Raw genomic sequence first — 23298 nt, 5'->3', positions numbered from 1 at the left:
TTTCTGCCATACAACTATTACAGGTACATTCTGAAATTACTGCCAATTTATAGATTTTCACTACTGAAATTTAGAAATTAAGTAACGTATGGGGATATAAAGTGAATGTCTCAATGCAATGATTCACCTTATTTTAGAGCAAGGCCTCATTTTTGTGGCTTACAAAACAACGGTTTCTAAGACCCCTACGTAGGATAGGCTATGTTTCTAAAGCAGCATATGAAAAGTGATAATATTCAATAATAGAGAGACAGAAGTCTTGAAAAATCACGGACCAACTCAACATTCTGTTAACATTAATTTTATAAAATACCTTACATGAACAGATAAAGAACTTGAGCTTACATAATAACCAAAATTTAAAAAGAATGTTGAATAAAATATAAATTAATTGAACACATCACTGTTTGCCACATGTTAGACAAGTTTATAAAAGGCATTTTCAGATAAAATAGTTATTTGAAAGAAAATCCTTCAAAATGGAAACTACTGAAGTCCTTTTTCAAGAAGCCATTCCTAAAAGCGCTAAATTCCAGGTCAACAGGTAGTACCTGAATTTGCTTAGAATATGGTGTTCATTTGCTTCAAAATTTGTCAAGCTTTAAGACACAAGTTTAAATGCTTTCAGGTCAGAGTTGTCAGTGCAAAGTAAAGCTTCAAGCTGAAAATGAGAGAAATATAATAGAAGAAATGATCCTGGTACAAAACTTCCTAAATTCACATTATGAAAAAAAAAAAACTGTGCCAGATGCACTCTTGAGATACTGAACATTAACAAATTTTACCAGTGGCCATTTTAGGGTTCCAGCCAAGCCATTAACATGGCTAATCATATTAAATTCATTTATTTTATCACAATTTCAATTTTTTTCTGCTCATAGTCTTTGGAAAAGATCCATGCTGCTGATGTCCACTTACTTTGCTCAAATTCTAATTCAGCCAATTTGCTTAAAATGCAGTAATTTAGCCAAAAAGAGATAAAAAGTGAGGCCAACAGACATCAGAATGATGGTCTAAAGCCTCCAATGACATTTAATTGGAAGAAATATGATAGCACATGTTTCTGAGTTTAACCAACTTTGTTCATTCAAGCACTCTCACTGAAGTCAGTCTTCCTTAAAGTTATACATGTGCATAACACACTGCCAGGCTCAAACTCTTACGTCTTCCAAAGGTTAAAATATGTTTAGAGAACTATGCATTTAGAGGACTAGAGTGTAGCCAGATTAATCTATTTTAAGCCTATTAATTCCTGCAGAGTAAACATCAACACTCTAGCAAAGCAATTTCACTCTGTTTGACTTTAAAACTATTAACCAAAACAGGTTTGAAATAGTCTTCATGTTCCACTATTTAGAAGTGTTATTAGCACACTCATTTAAAGATTAATGGAGCTCTTTTCAAGTTACCACTCAGAATACTGCTCATCAAGCTTTTTTTAACACATACTAAAAAAAATAAGCATCACTGGTGGTCGCAACCAGAAAGGAGAAGGAAAAATTTAAAAACCTTAATCTATCAGGCAGCAGTTCCAGCCTCTAATTGAAATATAAGGCTGTAATTTATACTAAGCTGCTGCATAAAAATGAGAAAATGAGTTCTCCATTACAATTCAAAAATTCAAAACTCAGTCTGCAGATTGTTTGTTCATCCTTGTAAAGTGTTCTTTTTCACTGTCATCATTGCTATGCTGGCAGTTATGCTAGAACCTCATTTAAGTAATTCCAGTACAACCAGAGTGTTTAACTTAATAGCATGAATCATTTTGAATTTATAGTTAGCTAAAATGCTAGAGTGATGTTGTAAACAAACCAAATGAACAAGAGGGTTCAAGACTACACAAAACTTTCCCCCAAAACAGATGAAAGAGATTTACTTGAACTAAAAGTACAGAATATAACTTCAACCAAAACTTTGCATAAGCTGTACTCAACGAATGAACATTTAAAGGAAGTTGCAAATGCCCTTTTCTAGAACATAAACTCAGAATCATTTGCTTAAATCAAAATGGAACAGAAGCTCTTCCCTATACTCTGAATTCTCCTGATCATCTTTTATCACTGAAGCAGATTAATGATATCCATACTATGCTTTGTGATGCTACAAAATAATTTATTTAATTAGTTTTAACAATAAGTTCTTTGATGAAATGATGGACTTTGAGATATCACAGTAACTTCCACTGGGTGTTCCCAGCTATTTTGAATCCTGCAAGTCAGCCATTTGCTGTCTTTAAAAAAAAAAAAAAAAAAAAAAATCTTTAAAACAAATGCATTGGCTGTTGAGATCTGATCCTGTAAGTGATGTAACTTTTACCACTTGCTCTGAGTGAAGGAGAAGACTGACAACTGAAAGGGAACAATAAATATATACCTCACACCCAGCTTAGCACACTGTGAAAATTCTCATATACTGGTCTCATCTCAAAATGTGAAAAATATTCTACCTACTACCACATGGTTTTATGTTTTCAATAGTAATAAAAGAAAAGAAGATTTCAAAGTTTCCTAAAAAACCAAGAAAGCAGCAATCTTAAGAATTATTCTGGAAATATTTGGACTCTTAACTTTGAGTGCACTAAGAACAGAGTTGTCTTCTCTCTCTCTTTTCTAAAATTGGGAAGATTTTTAATTTAGCTTGCATCAATTTGGGCTCAAAAATAAAGTGTCAAAGCCTGGAGTATCACTAACCACATAAAGCAAAAATGTATTTCCAACTAAGCAGCTGGAAAGTGAGTGAATGAATCTGGGTATTAAACACATACTTGAGAATAATAAAGTGTACAGAGGAGGAGGTTACTAAAGAACTTTGCAAAAAATATTGCTACAGTAGCATTAGGAATTAACAGTGCATCAAAGATTTAAAGTTTCCATGTTAATACAAACTGATCCAAGCCACAATGAACCACAGGATAATCACTCAAACAAAAAATTAGCTGCATTCTACTTTACAGAAGCTAGAACTGGAATTTACCTGAATACCATTAATATGATTCAAAAAGATTCCTCTTGTTTGGCATGCCTCAGTTTACATAGGTCATATAGAACTGGTGCCATTAGTGTGTAATCAAAACACAGTATTATCCCATGCATTTGGCTTTTTTGAACATTTGCAATCAAATACTCAAATTTGAAAGAGCTTTCACATGTTAGAACTCAGTATCACTGCTGCACGAAATGTTTTATTTGTTGGTTGGGATTTTTTTGTGGAAACTGTGTATAAAAGACCTTGAGGACTACAGGTCATGGAATTCATGTTAAACAGAAAGCTGCCCAACATTACTGTCAAAATACCTTTAAAAAGGCAGTTTATAGACAGAATAATGCATTTTACATTCAGATATTCCCTCTCTCAAAAGCAAAGGAATCTCAGAAGGAAAAAAAAAAAAATCAGTAGTGAAGGCCACATACTTTTTGCATTTGATGAGCTGAAATGCAAAAAACAATTAAAGCATCTTGTAAGAGAAAAAAAAAAACAACAACAAACCAAACACAGAACTTCTGGAAAGTCATGATTTAGTTGATGGGGTGGTCAGCAGCATGGAAACTGTTGGGAATGCTACAGCAGAACTGACCACAAATACAAGGGAATATGAACAGGAACATAGTACAGGCATCAACTAGAAAACTGTAACTTGCCAACTTGTAAACAAGAAAAAGCATTTCACAGATTAAAAGTTCTAGGGAAGTAAACTTCTTTAAATTATTTTGTCAGTTCAACCCTGATTTAAAAAAGTATGGCTAGCAAAAATACATAAGCCTCAGCATATTTATAAGTCTTGATCAGAGCAGCCATGAGCCTTTGATAAACGGCTGGAAACAAACACCCTTCTACTAAGGATGAAAGAAAAATATTCCATTCTCTTCTTTCTCTCATTTCCCAATCCACATGTGTATATGTAGAATTCACATGCTCCAAGAAAATCTTGACGTTGCTATAGATTGAGACGTGGGGAGACCGGTGGAGGAAAACAGACAAACTCTCTTAAAATACTACGGGCCACATCAACATTATTCTGGGCAATTTCAAGTGCCCTCTTGACTTCTTCAAAGGAATAGCCCTCTCCCATAAGTTTCGCAATTTTTGCATCCACATTTTCCGTGGAACTGTCAGAGCTGTACGCTTTCCTGTGGTGCATTTCTGGTGCAGTCCTCCGAGGAAGTGGTTTAGGGGGCCTGGCTGGTGCTTGTGAACCATCTGTTTCAAATAAAGGAGATACAAATTACTCCAAATTGGCTTAAAATTGTGTTATAGGCAGGTCAAGCCTCATGAAGCAGTTTAAAAAGTAAATTCTAAAGGAACATGAAGAGATATTTTAATTCACTGATATATCTCATTTTAAAATTCAGACAGAAGCTGAATTCCTCAAGAACATACAAAATGGAAATAATGTAGTGAAACACTATTTTAATAATATGATAGGAACATGCAAGTTACAATCTGAATTATGCAAAGTTGGAAGAAAAAGAAAGTATGATGAAGCAGCAAAGATGGTGAAAATAGCCAGTCAAAATTTTAAAGGCTCTCCACTTTCAACCCACAGTTTGAGAACTTCTTCTTAGTCTGTTTAAAAAAAAAAAAACAAAAACAAACAACAAATTTGATCACAATTTTACTCAAGAACGTAAGCTGTGCAGAAGAGGAATCCAGCCAAGTATGCCTGAGGGAGAAAAATCCTTCACTTATTGGTACATCTTGCAGATTCTGTTCAGTCAACTGCAGTTCATTTCATGCATAGCAGCTACGCATAAGTACAGAAATAACTGCTTTCTCAAAAAAACCTCTAGTCCAATTATTTTCAGGGGTGAGAACAGAAGACGATCCTTCCTCTCCAGTCCCACTTTGGAAATATCTCCCCTTTCCTTCTCTTCTATGGAAAGGTTACATTCACAGTTAATGCTGGTGCAAAGAATTATGATGTGCTGACGAAAAAAGCTAATATTCAAATATTCAAACTTGCTAATCTTCTCAAAGTCAAGAGTTTCGTGCCCAAGTAAACTCGGTACTTTACTGAAACCTCTTTATCCTCACTGATTCCACAATAAGAAGCTTAAATACAAGCAGGCATAGAGCAGAAAACACTTTCAAGAGCAAAGTATTTAAAAAAAAAAAAAAAAACTTTAATCCTTCAAAAAGGGTTCTAAAAAGTTCCATCAACAGTGACTTTGATAGCTAAATTAGAGGAATTTCAGGCTGTGATACTTCCTGTTTACTTACACTGACAGCAATGACATTTTGCAGTGTTAAGTACTTCAGAGACAGTTTTTTAGTGATGAAAGAATGTTGTATTTCTAGTATTGCTGTTACAACATGCAATCTTATCATAACACTGGATAGAGAGAACTGTAATTCAACCGAGTGCATTAAACACTTCAGATGAATGAAAATAGTTCACATTAGTGCATGTCTAACCAAGGTGTATTTCTCTCTCAACTTAGTTTCCATGCATTCAGACGAGAGTGTTGCTATAAATTTTAATTCAATTTCTTAATTCAGAGAAGATAAGCAAATAGTAGTTTTAGCAAGATGGTGATATTCATATAACAAATGGATGAGAGTAATTTGATTAAAAATTTACAGTAAGGGGCTAAGATTAATTTTATTCTAATTTCATTGCCTATTTTCCTTGCAAGTAGTTATGACATAACCTACAGCTAAGTAAGGGCTATTTCATATTTGTTACGATTTTTTCTCTCTGAAGATGAAAAGAATTATATAAATGCTAAACATCCTAGTAAACACACCTGAAGCAGATCCAAACCTGCTATGAAGGTGTGGAAGATCCATGAAACACACTGGTTTGAGAAATTAACTATAGCTTAGGAAATGTGGTTAATCACCAAAAACAAAATCAGAAACAAGTTCAAATTTCTCATTTCACTTATTTTAGAAAACTCAAGACTGTAACAGAAGAATATTCTTTACATTTAAAATAATGGTATATTGTGTTAAAAACAATCAGTTTTCTTTCACATTTTAAACTGTTTTAATATGCACATTTTGTTATGTAATTCATTTCTATACAGGATGAAACAAAATACATTTGCAAACTTCACATTTTCCATTGGGCTTGAAGTACAGAAGAAATTCCTTATGCATAGATCAGATCCTTCTGTGTGTGTGTTACATGAGATATTTTTTGCTCTACCCAGTCTAATACAGGCTTAAAATTGAAGTTACTTCTTGTATAAAACCTTCACTTTGCTGAAGCTTCCAAACAAACTTTATTAAGCAATGACATCATTTAGAAAGGTCATTTTTAATTCTGTCAGCAGATTTGCAGCATAGGCAGTTTATTCTCACTACAGTGACATTTCTCTATAGCACAGATACTTTAAGATCTTCAGTCCTCTCTCTCTCACTCAATTCCCATTATTATTTTTTTAAGCGCTGACATCTCTTTCAGTATCTTCACATCCATATAAAATTTTAACTGAAGCTGGGTATCACATTGGATCCTGAGCTTAAAGATACTAAGCCTAAGCTGCGTGTCCATCTGGACACTGAGATAGAGGTATTTAAGCAGGACTTTGCTTCCCAACCTCCCATCCTCTCTGATGTTTCAGCCACCGCGGATGCCTAACTAAAAATTCAAATAGATTTTCTAACTGTGTAATTCAATTAACAGTTTCTACAGCAAGGAGCTTCCTCTATCACTCACATTTCTGTAATTCAGCACTAGATTTAACACTTAGGTAACGGGTTAGTATAAAGGCAGAGACAGTCTTATTTAACAAGTGTTTAAAAAGCACGGGAAAAAGTTGTGAGCGCTCTGTGGCACAGTGGGAAGAGGATATTTGTAACGATGCCAATTGTCTATTCCTCTCTGCTGTGAAATTGCCCTCTTCTTTTCTTCCCTTGCTGCTTCTCCTGTATGTTCCACAGTCTTTCACCGACAGACTGAGAAGCATCAGAGAACCAGGTGATGAAGGCTTGTTGTGCAAGGCCCTCTGTGGAGCAGTGGCAAGCAGGTACATCTAATCTAACTGGGGTACAGGAACAAAGCATACCCAGGGGACATCTATACTAAGGAACTGAGAGAGCAGGGAGAAAGTGAAAAAGGAGTAGCTGCACATATTGGTCCATCAAGTTGTTAGGTATGATCTTCATATTTTGCATTACTGTGACACATTATTCCCCCTAGGGTTAAATGAAATCCACCTTGAAATAATATGGGACACCCTGCCCCTAACATTTCCATGTCAAGGAATTTAAATTTGCATGCAAGTGCTTTAATAAGGCCAGGTGAGTGAACAGGCAGCAAATATACTTAACTATCCATTTGAATTAATTTCTTACAGAATAGCTAAACTCAGTAAAATACAGCAGACATCTATATCAGAGGCCTGATCTTTTTCTACTGTTCCCATGTATCATTTCCTGTGCTTAGGTAAAATATGCTAACTATTAGCAATATCTCCTTCTCTTGCTTTTATTGTAATAATTTTAAAAAGTTGTATTAAGAAGTTTGAAAAAACATGCCTTTGGGATAGTTAGGTGCATAGCTGAGAACTATGTAAGTGTTCAATACTGAATACGTTGCTGAATTAGAATAAATTTCTCATTACATGTTAACAATTCAGTTAAACATCATGACAGCAATCTTAAAAACAGTGAAACTGAAGCACAGAAGTTAAAGGACTCCCCATGCTACGCTAGGGAGCCAGTGGCTAAATTATAATTAGATTTTAGAGTGAACTACATTTCTTTTCCAGCTAGTTCAAAGAATCACCATACAAAAGGGCTGAAATGAAGAATTTCCTAAGTGAACTGATTAGTTCAGAATAAATGCAATAACAAAAGTTCTGAATAGTTACACTCTCTACATTGTCTTTTTAAATCATAGATGAAGGTGAATCAGTTCATCCTGAAGCTCATCAGTTCTGTTCTACAGAATTACTGCCAGTGTAAAAACAACTTTCCAATTAAGAGTATGACATAATCTATCATATAGTTTTCATTTAATTGAAATTAAATTGAATATCTTACTGTACATCATGCTGATTTAGAATGATATTTATAGCAAAGGTCGACACATGTGGGTGTTTTAGAAGATGGCTGTGGGAAACATACAGATAGAAAAGTATTTATTAAGTGACATCAGAAAGCTCCAAGATCTTAAGTAGCAAGCATCTTGCAGTAATTTAGGAAAATTAATAATTGTTCTATCACAGAATTGCAAGAATTGCAGGAAAACTCCGTAGCTTTAAAAGGTAGTCATATCATTGTCATAATTTGTATAGTAAAAGAATTTCAAACACCCTAAATAAATCAGATTAACACTGTAAGACAAATAGATCCCTCACAGTGTCACATATAAAACATGCATTATAAAACATTTTTTTTTTCCCCTAACAATGGGGAAAAAAAGAGAAACACTGTTATATTAGTAGAGGTATCCTCCCAAAAGTGCTACTATTTACCGAAGGCATCACACTAATTCTCATATGTGCTATTCATTAACAATTCTGTAGCGCTCTTCAGGCTTACTTAATTTCCCTGTACATTAAGTTGGAAAAATAAATTCTTTCTTTCCTATACCCCAGCAGAGCAGAACTACATATTCCTGAGGAGGAGAGATACAATTACTATTAAAAAATATATCATTTTTCCACTTGTGATTGTTGCAATTAAACACTGATGATCAGTACAACTGAAAGACTAGAGAAATAAGTCCTTTCCTTTCTTTATGCATTAGAGAAGAGTTTTCATGCACAATTCTCTCTTATCTGGAGAATGAATAATGGTTCAAAGCATCACTTGGCTCTTTCTTTGTGTGGTCTCTCCACACAGCAAAACGATGCAGGTGGGACAATCGTCCCCTTTCCCATATACCATGCACATCTAAAGAAAAGAAAATTTGTCTAAAAATTGGTGACAGTACTTTGAAATACAGGTAATACTGTTACTATTTTAATTAATTTGAGTAGCTTTCCTTTAAATACTATTTGCGTTGCCTGAAAACCATAAGCAAAATGTTTACGGCAGAGGAATTGCTTCTACTGTACCTGTTCCGTTGCAAATGGAAGACTGAATTTTAATTTGTTTTGCTTCTTGCTGTTTTATTAAAAAACATTTTAAAATTTTCTTAGAAGTTCAGAAAAACATTAGCAAAAAAGATCAGAAAATAATAATACTTTAGAGAGTGAAGCTACCTTTTTTTTTTTTTTTTTTTTTTTTTTAAAAAAGGAGAAATGAAACAAAGATGGAAGTGAGATGCGTGTGGTTCCTGGAGGACTTCTGATCTCTTGTGAGCTTTAAAGGTGGCAGAAAAATCTCTGCCTTTCTCAAAAAATAAGGAACACTAGAACTCACATAAGCATTCAGTCTGGCAGCTAGTGAAATTGATGTCGTAATATCTACACCTACAGACAACAGGTAGCCACTTCTACCTTTATTGCAGAACTTCAATCTCTTATCCTTTGATCATTTCATATTTTTGTAAAGCAATATTACCATTGCCATTTGTTGCCTGGAATGACAAAAACCTCATTGGACTTTATGGTTGAAAGTTATTTTCTTCATAAAGTTGTAATTTTCTACAAGAACAGTTTTCTACCTTACCTGAAGAGGGGGGAAGTTGATCATAGTCTTGAGATGTCCTATTTGTTTTGACATTTTCTCCAGTTACTCTACGAGCAGGTGGCAAAGGAACATGACCAGTTACCGGATCAAAATGGGGATCTGTAATAACAGAACAAAAAAGGTGTCTTAGAATAATTAGAATTATTATTTGGGGGAGGGGGAGGGCTGACGCAGAGAAGCTAGGCTTAAAATAGCCTCCCTTCAGACAGAGGAGCCATGAATCCAGAGATGTTCCCCCATAGCACATGCAAATGCACATATACATCCAAATTCAACACTTGCATAGTAGACATGTAACTATGTCTTGAAGTGACAAAAACAAGAGCACAGCTCAAAGGTGGTCTATCCTGCACTGACCATGGCTCTTCTGTTTACAACCATGAGGTACCTTTCGACTATCCCTTTTTTTTTTTTTTTTTTTGGCTATTGTGGATGCAGCTGAGCAAGTGCTAACATCATCCTGGGCCTGGCTTCTGCTCTGAACTCATAAGAGTGTTTGTATGTGAGTGCAACTTTTTGCTGTTGTTGATGATGAGATTATTATTCTAATCTGACAGGCTCTGACGGATAGCTGAGAAATCACCCCCAAGACTTGTATGGAAACCAATCATCAAAAACTCATCATAAATCATCTACAGCAGTTTATTTGACAAGACACAAAGTGAGTAATATGGCTTTAGAAATACCATACGAATAAAAAACCACCACTCTACACAACCATGTATGCCTAAGAAGACGTATACACTTCTGTGAAAACTGCTGCTATAAGATTGTATTCACTATGCAAATACGAAGAACAATACGTGGCCGTAGATACGTTTTCCAGGTTTTTAATTAAAAGCTATTAAATGTTTTTTAACACTATCAGTGATGTTTTTTAGATTACTTGGAAATAACACTTAATAATTTAAAACTCCGCATGTTTCTGGGAACTCTACACAGATAGACGGAGCTTGTGCGCATCTGTGTGTGAGGGCTTCTATTTTTCCTCTCCATTCCCATTAGAACTGAATGGTGCAGTGTGTGTTTCTGCATGAGATGATACAATTGAGGCACCCATTCAGACTGGATTGCTGATGATTACATTATTTTTATTTTGAAGTGTAGTAGATAAATTAATTCCTGGCCCTGTATTTATGAAGATCAACCTGTACATCCTGTAAGGTGCTAAGTCTATTTACCTGGATGCATTCAGAGGCTTATATGAGAAAATAACACACTGAGCTGAATTTGTGTTATAAAATATACACAGTTTTGGCAAATTATTCAATGTCAGGCCTTGACTGGTGGCAAAAAATACATAATAAAAACATTCCATAAAACGTCACTCTAGTTCAACCTAAACTACCTCACTTTCATCCCATAGCTAGTATCATTCACAAAGTTCAGTCAAACGCCCAACAACCTGTCAGGCCGTTATGGAGTTGCACATGACTGCTTGTCATCTACATTCTGGCCTTCCTGTGATACTATCACCAAAACATTTCAATTTATCCCTCTCCATACAGCTTCTAAGAAAAACAGATAGGAGGAGGAAGACATCTAACCATACCACAAGGCAGATAATCACTGAAATATTCCTGGGACAGGTAAACTTAAGACACCAACATCCTTTGGAAGCTTCCACCGAGAAAAAAAAAGTCACTTCACAGGTATGCAATATAACCCACAAAAATCCTGTTGTAATCTGTATCATCAGCAACAAATGTATTCAACTTAATTAACCTGACAAGCAAACATTTTTCAACTCAAAGACAAAAATTGTAAATTGTGAACATAGCTTTTGTATCTTTTACAAGCAAAATAGTGGACTGAAAAAGCATCACAGCGATTCACGGGGAGAGACAGGTGAAAACTTGACTTATCAAAAGGTTATGAACCACAGGCACCTGCAACTGTTCACAACTAATATAGTTTTGCAGCAAAATTTTACAACAGTTCTAACAAAGCAGGATGTTCTTTTTTCTTATTTTCTGTTTTTTCCCCAAGTTCCAACTTGAAAATGAACCCCATGAATTATGTTTTACTATAGAAAACAATGGAGTCAACAAAAGGATACAGACTAGTATCACAGATTACAACAGAAAACTTGGCACTTCACAACTAACAACTCTTACTAGAAAAGTACAATTTACCAAAATGTCTAGCCTGGTATAGAAATATTGACCTTATTTCATTACTTTGTGATAATGAAAAGTTAAGTCTTTTTATATTCTCAGTTGTTTCATCTCCATCATTAAAAAAATCCTATTTTTTAATATTTTGTATAATGAAGCGTAGACAAAACAGACTTCTGAAGCCTGATGACAACTTTATCACGGAACAGATAAGCTTCTGAAGTAAAGGAAAATTAAATAAAATATGTTGTTTCCTTTGTATTCTTACCAGAATGAAGGAACAGTTCATGTCCTGAAGGAGGTCGGCTTCCTGAGCCAGCAGATTTTGTGTGCTCAATCATGCTGTGCCGAGCAGGTGGTGGTGGTGGTGGTGGTAGTGAAGGAGGTGAGTTATCAAACGCATCGTCACCTGCATTTTAGAAAAGAATTCTTAGATGAGCAAAACTTCATTAAAACTGCAGAAAAAAGAGTGAAGCTTAAAATTTATTTTTCTCTGGCTGCTGAGGCCTTTACTCCTAGGGTTCATCTAGCAGTTCAATGACTCCACTAATGAAATTGTAAATCTGACTCTTACTATGCACAATCCTTTCCTAAAACATGCTCTGAATGACCTTTTGCAGTGCTCAGTTTCTTTTCTGGGATGGGGGGAGAGATTTCTTTTAGTGGCTTAATTGCAAAGAGTGTATTATAATGAAAGCTTCACTGAATATCATTGTAGAATAACAGCTATGTTTCAGTGGCTAAGCAAATACATTTATATTCAAACACCAAGGCTGACTACATTGAATCTGCTACGTTTATACTGTGTATTATTTTTATCCGCTGTTCTAAAGCTCCGACCCCAGATATAAACTGAATTTTCTAGAGTCTGGCAAAAGAATGTACCCCTTAAACACAGGTGGTGCAGACAGGACTAGAGTTACCAAGCAGTGTAATTTTTATGTGTTCTTCTGCCTTCAATTCTATGTACTCATGCAACTCAGGAACATTTCAGTGCAGGAACATGGCAGATGTTCAAAAGGTTTTATGGAACCAGAAAATTGGATGATACACACAGACACAATCATGCAGCTGAGTTTGTCAATGAAGGTGTGGGTGTCCAAGCAGATCATACGCAGAGCCCACTGACTTTTGTGTAGGAGAACAGAACAGAAATCAGGGTTGGAAAAGATAGCTTTTGGTGACTGTAGGCAGCAGTGAGTTTTGAACTGTCCCTTGATAGTGGAAAAAACCTAGAAATAAACTTACTAATTTAATTTAGTTTTCTTTGACTTAAATACCACCTCTTCAGCATTCTTCTTTGTATTTGATAAAAGAAATGGAATTATTTAAGCTACAATAGGAAAAACCTCCACTCTTGCACTAAATTGGAATGCTCAAACTTCATATTAAGGGACAAAAAATTGTAACTTTTTTAGGGAAAATGGTTTTGCTTTTCTTTATAGCTTGAATACAGATTTAGTATGCCTTTTCATCTGTCTTGCATAAGGGCTTACAGACAGATACCAAGTACAGATCACTGACACAAATATCGACTTACAGCTGTAATATTTAGCCCACAGCTTGTTTGGTACTCTTAACATACTCAACATTGGTTGTTCTTCAATAAACATGGCATTTGGTTCATCTAGGCAATGTTAACCATTAAATGTAATCAGCAAAAAGTCTGCAACCTAAAGGGGGCACCAGAAGATCATAATCGGAGGGTGTCCTGTTGAGCAAAGAGCTGTGTTTTGGGTTGTCTCTGGTAGGAGGTCGTGCAGGTGGCAAAGGTACCGGAACAGTAGGTGCATCATAGACATCTCCTGAATGACACAATCACAAGAAGTGAATGTTTTCTTGCTGTACCCCTAGAACAGCACAGAGTAAATTTTCTTGCTAAATAGTGAAAAATAAAAACATACCTAACTCTGGATGTTTGGACTTCTTCATCTCAGAAGTAGTACTGTGTGTTCCATTCGTTACTCCAGCACATTGACCATTCTCACACACCCTGAAGACAGACATTAAACAGGAAGCAATCAACCAGTTATCCAAGTATTAATTCCCAGAATGACCAAGTACTTGAGCTGGAAGTTCATTACACGGAAATAAAAGACAATAAGCTGCACCAATTTTAAAATTTACATTTTTTATATTGAGAGCAGATACTGGTTAACTGTCAAGAAAACTGCTTTCTTGGTGGGATACCGACACGGCTTAAATAACTTACTCAAGGCTGCAATACAAGATAGAGGAAGAACTAACATTAAACATAGTCCTCACTTCAGAGCTCAGGTCATTAGTTTATTCACACGGTTAAGTCACAGACTCAATCCTATTTTGCCTTCCCAGCTGTTGAATTTTCCCTAGCAGAAATACGACAAAGGGAAATCTGGATTTTGGTAATTATCCACACTGAAGTACGCAGAAAAGTCATTAAACAAAATAAAATAAAACAACAACAAAAAAACTCCAAACAGAACACCACACCACTAGCAATAACAAATTTCAACTAAACTCTTAGCCAAACATTAAAAAAACCCAAACAAACTGAACTCGCCAAAGCAGTTTTGCAGGCATCTATTCATTTCTGTAGCAAAAAGCTGAGTGTCACTGATACTTCTACCACAGTTTACTGATTTTTTAAAATGGAAGCATATTACACCCTCAAAATTAAACAAAAGTATCAAATTAAATATGAAAATCATCTAAACCGAACATTACAAAGTTGCTTATAATCTGTCAGAAAAATGTTGGAGATGATTTTTGTAAGATGACTCTGTTCAAATATGGCAGGGAAAAACACAGAACAAAGCCTTTTCATAATATTAAATATTGTTTAAATAAATGTGAAAGAACTGGGAAATTACTCCGGTCATTGGAACTGCGGACCCTACATATTCAGAAAGAACCAGAGAGTTTATTTGGAAAAAGGCCACCATGTTAAACAATTCCAGCTTAAAAATAAAAATCCCAATCCACCATGCACCATTATTACTGAAGACTAGCAAATCTGCTAGAGCTATACACAGCTAAAATTTCAGATCTTGGGTTTTTACCAATAGTATGAACATTAATAAACCTATCAGCTTTGGCCATATGGAAAGGATGAACGAATAAAGGTCTGGAATCATTTAAAATATATAAACAGGAAAGAGGAAGTGAAATTGTGTTTGTGGTCCCAAGAGTTATAACTAGGAGTAATGAAATAAATGTAAGAATAATTACAAGATTTAAAAAACAAAACAAAACAAAAAAACTAATGGTAAGAGCTATTTTGTTATGAATTAATTTCCCCAGGGAAGTGGTAGAGGAAGTGTTGCTTCTATCTTTGAAATTACATTAGTTCAATCTCTCAAATGCAATGGATGCAACACTTCCTTTGACTCCTCAGCATATACACTAAATACCTTAAGAATATTTTCTACTTTAATTTGAATCTATTCTGCATTTTCAATAATCTAACCAGCCACAGGCAGCAAGATAACTTAACATGGCACCACTTCAGAAGTATTCAGGTCATAATGAGCCCAGTTAAGCGATCAGTTCACAAATCATGCTGATATGCCTGTTTACATCAACAGTAAACACCAGAAAGAAGGGCAGCAAATGAGTACTAACAAGCAAGCCTTCTGTCCTTTTCTTTTTGCAAAAAGCTTTACTAGGAAAAGATAATGAATGTAATAATGTATCATTCTTCTAACAGCAACCTAATTAGTAATGCTGAAATTCTTTCCCTCCATTTCTTATTGCTGAACTTGCCCCATACCTGGGAAGAGATGATCAGCTGTAACAAACCAGACAATTAACTGATCTGCCAGAAAATAAGACTGTGAATCCTTTTTTGTATTATTCTTGTAATATTTTTAGCATTGTCATATCTACTGGTAAAAGAGCAAAAAGTCTTAGAGGCAATAAAAATTTGGGGGTAGGATGGAAGTATTACATAGTTCCTAAATTACAAAACATCCAGAAGAAATTTTGTAGGCTCTTTAGTTTACTGAAAACTCTAAGTACTATCCAAGAACTGAAGAAGCAACATTTAGGAAAGAGATAAGAGAAGGTGACACTTGGGGACAGAACTGAAAAGTGCTAAAAATTTACGACAATTAAAAAAGGAAAAAAAAAAAATTGTTAACAGTTTTGCTAAACAATACTAAAAAATTAGGCTTTTATTGACAATCCCCTCCCCATGAGATTAAAAGTGCATTACAAGAATACAGCATCAACCAGAATCAAGATTCTTTTTCAAAGCTTTATCTCAGCTTTCACATCTAAGCAGTGACATTAGCTAAAAGGAGACATTTTAAGTATATGGAACATCATATATATTTATCCACAAATATTCAATAGGATTTTCTTTTTTTTTTTTAATGCTTAGGAGAATGGTTTGTTTTGAGTTAAAATTCTTATCAGAACATATAATAAGAAGAGTTGGTGGTTTTAATCATAGAGCAACCTGAATGGCAAACTGAAGTATTTTCTCTGTAGCAAGTGCTGGATTAATGCCAAAACCCCCTACCATAAGCGCAAGACCAAGTATGCTAGCTAAAAACATAAACTAAAAACTAGAAAAAACTTTGAAATCAGCTTTCCATCTACAGCCTCTATTAATAATTCTAACGGCCCGGTGAAATCTGGTACCAGCCACTTGAAAGCACTCAACTCTTTTTCTGCAAAAGAAGGATACTGGAAATGAGAAGTTTCCCATTTTCCACCTGGTTATTTTCTCAAGAATCTTTCAGGGTGCATCTAGATACTGGCATTTTAGTTCAGGTCAGGAGTATGAATTGAAACAAATCTCCACAAGTCATCCCCACTTACAGCACTTTGGTTTACATTGCAGAGAGGTCTCAGAGCATGCAGACTCAATTGCTTCTGGATGATGTTAACTCAAAAGATGTTCTGCAGGAGCTCATCCAATGTGCTGCAATTACTAAAAGGTACTCCTGCCACAGGACCATGTTAGGGCTACTCTGAATCCAAAGCTTCCCAAAACATACAGTGTGGATGTGGGGTCCTTGGAGTCAATTGGTCCCCTCTACAGGCTCACTCCTATTGCACCACACTACTATTGCACCTAGACATAGCCCTCAGAAGCTGCTAAGCCAAGGCAATCTGTCCACATACTCCTCTCTTCTGTTGCAGACGACTTCTTGTCTAAGAAAGGTTACGTCCTGTGTAACTCTACTCATGCAAGCAACTCAGCCTCTATTAGACCACTTTGCAGGATACAGAAAGACATTCCCACGCAGAAGCACAACACACTCAGATAAAAAAATAGCATAGGTAAAAAGAATTAGGACCTTGGAATTTTTTTTTTCTTCCCATTTTTTTGCTTGGCCAACATTGAGAGTTTTATTCATCATTGATTTTTTTTTTTTTTTTTAAAGTCTCATACAGTAGATAGGAATTTAAGTACTCAAGATGATAAAGCTCAGACAACTGTGTAATATTCATGTCTACGCAGTGAAGGTTAGATCAGCATTTCTAATCAAGACAGAATTTTTAACGTGCACGCAAGGAGTGATCAGACTATGACCTTTTTTTCCACCTGTTCTAAATTCTGATTAAAGAGGTCTAAAAATTGTAGTTGGCTAATTTGGGGACAAGAGACATGTCAAGCTTTATTGATGGTGGGTCCTTGATATCACATTCTGACAGAGGGAAAAATGGCAATATGTCACTGCACTTTTTTAATAGCAGAAGAGTCTGAACATTTTAGATCAATACTTGATTTTAATATCATACTTTTGACCTACAACACCAATAGAGAATTGGCCCTTCTTTTTCCCAAGACTTATTCTCTTAATGCCAGACATTCAGATTTTTTTATGAATCAAAGTCCAAGAAGTTCACCAGGAATGACACAGCCTTCAGTTGCCATGTCCCTTGGCTCCAAATCTCCTTGCCATAATCCATTAATAATTTGGAACTGTGAAAGTTTGAAGATATTATTTTAGAACACGTTTAAAGCAAAAGAGATATATTCGATCTGAATTTAAAAAAAGGTTTTCTTCCTGAGAAGCACAAAGAAAATATGCTGTGAAACAGGCTCAAAAAGCTAAAAAAGACATAGTACACATGGGACAAAAAGAGAATAAAAGTATGTACATGCAGCTGCCAATTCACATATTTTTCAGTACTGTGTTGCTTCTTAAAATGAATTATATAAAATGTGAAAGTTTAAGATCTTCAAAGCTGACTTTGGGAATTTCAGTCACACAATTCTCCCTAAAATTAAATTTTGCAAGAGTTGTGGGGGGTGAATCTCCCAGTCAGTTCTGAAAACCTCAACTTAAAGGAAAAAAGGATCAACTGCAGAAGAGGTATTCAAAAGCAAAAAATACCCAGTTCTGACACAACAGAGATACAATAAAGTGAACTTCACAGATTTATGACTGTGGTGGTGGTCAAATAAAACAGAGGCATAAGTAATCCAAGCTTGAAAATATAAGACATTTTAGAAGGCAGGCAAGCATAATTTATAATTATAAATGTTGAATCCAGTTAAATTTTGGAAAAAGCAGAGGTTTTGTAAATAAGTTGCCTTCAAGGCTGCTCAATGACCTTACCGAGCAAGAGGTTTTATATTATGACCATGAGGTGGTTGTGAACTCAGTATTACAGGATGTGAAGAAGGAACTTTGTATTCATCATCATCATCTGTGTGATCCCTTGATTTATCAGACAGAGAATTTGCTGAAGGAACAGGGCACCTAAGGAGATGAGAAAAAGATCAGTTTTCCTTTAACTGCAACATAACTGACCTCAATATACTACAGAAAATACTCTTCTTTAGCCTAAGCATCCTTAATACGTGTCTGCTACATATAAGGTAACAAAAACATCATGTCAAACTATAACTTGTAAGGTTACTGGTTTTTTTGTCACTGAGAACGCATAGAGAAAAGGGCAGCTGACCTTCTAGAAGTTAAACAGCTACTTTAAGCAAGCACAACATAGCAAAGAATTGCAAAGAATTAGAGTACTAAATAGGCACTAACAAGGCTTAACATGTTTGCACTTATCAAAAGAACTAAACAAAAGTTAATTCAGGGCAAACAGTATTTAGCAGGCCTCAGTGAGGCAGCGGACATTCACCCTTTCAGTGAAGTCTTGTTCCAGCCATAACACTATCAAACTCCCAGAATTTGCCTGCATTTTAAGTTATTTTTACGTCAAACAATAATTGTCTTTAATTGTCCTCCCAGACAGTGATTTATATCACTTTTGGAAAGCAGTGGAAGCCCAGGAAAGAGGTAGACTTTAGAATCTCCATTTACAGGTAACAAGTTCCGTCGTGGAGAATACTGCTGGATATGAGATTTCTTTTAAAATGAAAAATTAACTCCTACTATCTCGTTTTCTGTTATATGAATGTAAACAAAATGATGGGCAAAAATTTCATTTTAGTGAGCAGTCTGGGGAAAGTAATTTTGTTAGATATTAACAAGCTCAACGTGTTTTTTGGCCTTCATAAAATATAACTAGCTAGGTTATAGGTCTAGCAATCAACATCATCTACTCTTTTATACATAGAGCCCCTCCATTTATAGCAATTACTCCAATACATTAAGATAAATAAGAAACTCACAAAACATCTGAAATACAAAAGCTTACATTAAGGACTTAATTTAACTTCAGCTTGATCATACATGAAAACCACAAACAGAAGTTTGATTCTTAAACTAGCTGAACATGAAGAGCAGTAAGTGTATAACTTCAAAAATCATCTGGATATTACATTATACAGTGAATAGCACCTTTATTCTTTGCCACAAAAAAAGCCAACAGCTGGAGGACCTTGAATAAAGATGTGTAGTGCATCCACAGCCATTTTGATTTGTGGCTTGAAAGCATGTTTAATGGCCCCTGAGCTGAACCACATGCTACATTACAAGATCCATCTACTTCATACATCATTTAGGGAAGTTCTTAAGGACTATAAGGAAACATAAGAAGGGAGTGGACATACGTTCTCTTACTGTGGTCTAATTAGTTTGATTTTATCATAAGGGCAAGAGCTGAAATGACAGGCCAGGCTTATCTCCTCATTTTTTCAACACAAGCAGCACCTGACTCACACAGGAAAAACACGTCTTTCACTATTTACTGTAGATGATGCTACCTGACTTCAGAACATCCAGGTACTCTGTGAACAAAAAAAAGTAACTACCATGACTACTAGCCAGTCACTAAATTAATAAATAAACAAAAAAATGGGAGAAAGAAAAAGAACAGAGAAAGAAGGGGGCAGATGTGCTGCTTTTGTTTGAATATATTCAAAGTCTAGAGCTCCCTAGCTACTTGTAACTTCTCAGACACTCTTTCCTTCAATCAGTAATATACTTCTGAGTTCAGAAACAAGGTCATGAAAGATGGGAATCCAACTTCTTTTGCAAAGACATACTAGCCAAAGACAGGGGAAAGAAGATTTATGGCACTGAACTGCAAACTCTATATTGCAGTTTTCAACCACCTCTGTAGAGGGAGCAAAATTTCACACAGCAATGCACTGTGAAATTGCTTTTTCCATCCTTGATTCCTTAGATGGACAAGAGGTTTGTGTCGCTGCTGCACAGCCATTTAAAGAACAGAAGGTAAAAATGTACTGGGACAATGAGAAATCTGTAGTATTCTCAGGTACACAGTTGAAAGGCCCATGAAGAATAAATATTCTCATTTCTGTGGACATGCAATCATTCTTACATGGCAATCCAGCATGTTCTGGAGATGTTTTTTATATATATATATATATATGTATGTTTATGTAAGTCTGTGTTTTTTGAAAATAATCACAAATTGAATTGCCGGCTTCTGCAGATAGCAGTATTTGAAATACTAATATCTAGACCAGAAATGTCCAATACTGACCAAACCAGGTTGGTAGTATTGTTTGAAGCCCTCTTCAAAGGCTATTACTGGGGGAAAAAAAAAAACAAACAAAAAACCCCTTCTCTGCTGAGAAATTGTTACTGGTTTGGAGCTATTACTAAAGACATAAGTTCCAAGTCTCCTGCTTCTGAATACTGTGTAGCCTTAGACAAGCCCTTCACACTAGTAAAGTCTCTTTCCCTACCTTTAAAGTGAGGAAAATATTTGCCAGGTTGTAAATATTATTATGTGATTAATATTTGAAAGGTGCTTTTGATTTGTAAAGCAGTAGAAGAGTTACGAGTACTAATATACAGCTAATATATTCTCCATTAGGGTCCTAAAATTGTCCTATACTTACATTATATTTTATTAATATTTCAGAATTCGTATTTTAAAAAAAAATCATATTGGTCTTCCAATTTACTCCAGTTGTAACGATATTTGACTCCAAACCTCTTTTGCATTGTTCTGCTAGATGTCTATCACATTTTCTCCATGATTATTGAAATTTCTTCAAGATCAAATTGTTTTATTAAATCTCTATTGTTCTAAGACTAACTGTATTGTTCTACACAAAACCATCTAGTAAGATAAATAGACAAATATTTTACAGTTTTTTGTAACTAAACAGATGAACATTGTCATTATAAGTGAAGACATGAAACACTTAGGCATCTGTTTATCAAGCTGGTGAAATTTTCTATAATTACACTTTAAAAAACTTCATTACTCTTACATCTTTAGAAGATTTGTGTACAGAGGAATACAAAACTGACCGATAGACTGTATTTACATATTCTCTAGTTCCTCTTCCTACTCCTTAAGTGGAAATACTTTGAAATTGAAAGTCAGAATTACATTATAGTAAGTGATGACTTTGTATTTTCTGATTTGTTGAACAGAAGGCTAGATGTTAATCTCTCTTATCCTACTGAGCACCAAGGGCCAAAGGCAAAACAGGAAAAGATGTGAGAATTCATTTTTGTCGAGCCACTTAACGTCCAGCTTAGTTGTACACAGAACTCCAGGGAAACCAACATCTGACACTTATTTAGAAGTATTTCAGGGAAAAGTTCCCCTTCCATCATTTACTGGTAAAGTGATTCACAGAACTTGGACACAATGAACTTGCAGCCCACGTATTTCAGTCTGGATCAGGACTGTGCTTTTGAAATGAATACCTTTAATCTCCTGACTTACCGTGCTTTGATTTGCACTGAGGAGTGCACAACTTGAATACCTTTCAGACTAAACTAAAATACATGATACGTTCCAAGTGTGCCCCTACTATGTTCTGATTGCTGAAGACTGTTCAAATTCATGGGACAAGACTATAGCCAGTTGAACTGCTGCCCCATAACATGTACAGTACAGACATCAGGTCTTTACTATCAACTCTTCTGTCCTATGCAGAGTACTACTTGCTACTGCAGACAAAAGCTTTAATCTTGCAAGGCCTCAAGCAAACTCTGTTTCAGCAAAATAAATGTTAAGTCATATGGACCACACGATCAAGTCAACACTTGTCAGCTGCTCATGACAACTGCCCTCAAGTGTGCTCTGCCCTTAAAACCAAAGCAGTTCACCTTCATTCATAGAGGAGGACACAATTTTCTATATGTCACAGGGTAAGCCTGCAACACAATGAGAATTACCACAGAACAGCTGATGCATCCAACTTCACTAGCCTGTCAAGCTATGAGCTAAGGACATGTTGTGTCCTCCAGAGCATCATCTCTCAGATGTCTGGAACCTGCACGTCAGCAGTGCTCCTTCTAATGCCGCTGCAAAAGCACCATGCCAAAGGTTGATTTCAAGGCAGCCAGGATTTCCAAGCCACAGTTGCCTTTAATGGAACTATGATTTCACCTTCAAAGTTTGTTAGCAAGATAGAAGGGATAGCAAGAGGAGAAATACCTTTCAGTGCTACTTTTCCCTCAACTACCCCAAAGGAACTAGATATTCCTAATATATTTATAGACCACAAAAGGTACTTGGAATTGGATGTCGCATTACATACTCAAAAACAGACGCTCTCTCACAGAAAATATCACTGTGGTATACAGTACTTCCGAGACAAAGAAGCCAATTTTTTACTGTAGCAAAATGGGACCTACTTACAGGAATAAAACAAACACTATTTAACTTGAAAATTTTGAAGTTTTGGGGAAGAACAGTTCTGTACCTTTGACATAAAAGTTTAATTTATTTTTTCAAGAATAAAATAGCAATTTGATCAAAACTGCTAAAAATAACCTGACATAATTACAGCAGTCCAATAAAAGAATAACTGTTTTCACATGTAGGGTCAGCAACATAGTGGCTGAGTGGAAAATAAAAATCAGATGCTTGGTTAACAAGAGTCCAACATTTCATTATTAAAGTATGGTTAATAATAATCAACTTAGTAAAATGAAAATAAGTCAGCACTGTTTCCAGAAAAAAGACACTAGTGCTTTTCTATTAATGTAACTTAGTAAAGAAAAAAAAAAAAAGTCATATTTGTAATGTCATGTTCAGTAAAAACCGATGAAACAAGTTAAGTAGGGCCATTTTAGAATTGTAAAGTTTCAACTAAGGGTCATTTTGCCTCCTCATTATTTAGACTAAGACATTTCATACATGGTCAACGTATCCCTCAGTCAAACCTTTGAAATTATAGACTTAAAATAATAACTAGAAAGAATAAAATGCTTTGGGGCTGTATGAAACAAACTAGCTCTCAAGCCACAAC

At 35.4% G+C, this 23298-nt stretch overlaps 1 protein-coding gene across 3 annotated transcripts in view; it reads right to left on the bottom strand.

Annotated features, from left to right (window-relative positions):
- Positions 1–2280: 2280 nt before the first annotated feature.
- CBLB (Cbl proto-oncogene B) overlaps positions 2281–23298 on the bottom strand; it is a 135030-nt gene continuing 114012 nt past the window's right edge. For 2 of the 3 annotated variants that reach the window (XM_050897680.1, XM_050897690.1), the window contains exons 14-19: positions 18260–18403; positions 13607–13695; positions 13376–13507; positions 11971–12111; positions 9565–9684; positions 2281–4197 (exon numbers count right to left, since the gene is read on the bottom strand). In XM_050897680.1, coding sequence (XP_050753637.1) covers positions 3935–4197; positions 9565–9684; positions 11971–12111; positions 13376–13507; positions 13607–13695; positions 18260–18403 — 889 coding nt within the window. In that variant the 3' untranslated portion in view covers positions 2281–3934. Of the gene's footprint in view, positions 4198–7989; positions 8059–9564; positions 9685–11970; positions 12112–13375; positions 13508–13606; positions 13696–18259; positions 18404–23298 lie in introns of all 3 variants that reach the window. The other variant, XR_007766526.1, reaches the window with a different exon arrangement.

This window comes from Gymnogyps californianus, chromosome 1, assembly GCF_018139145.2.
Source record: "Gymnogyps californianus isolate 813 chromosome 1, ASM1813914v2, whole genome shotgun sequence".
In the NCBI taxonomy this organism is placed as follows: Eukaryota; Metazoa; Chordata; class Aves; order Accipitriformes; family Cathartidae; genus Gymnogyps; species Gymnogyps californianus.
This window is presented reverse-complemented; position numbering and strand designations above follow the sequence as displayed.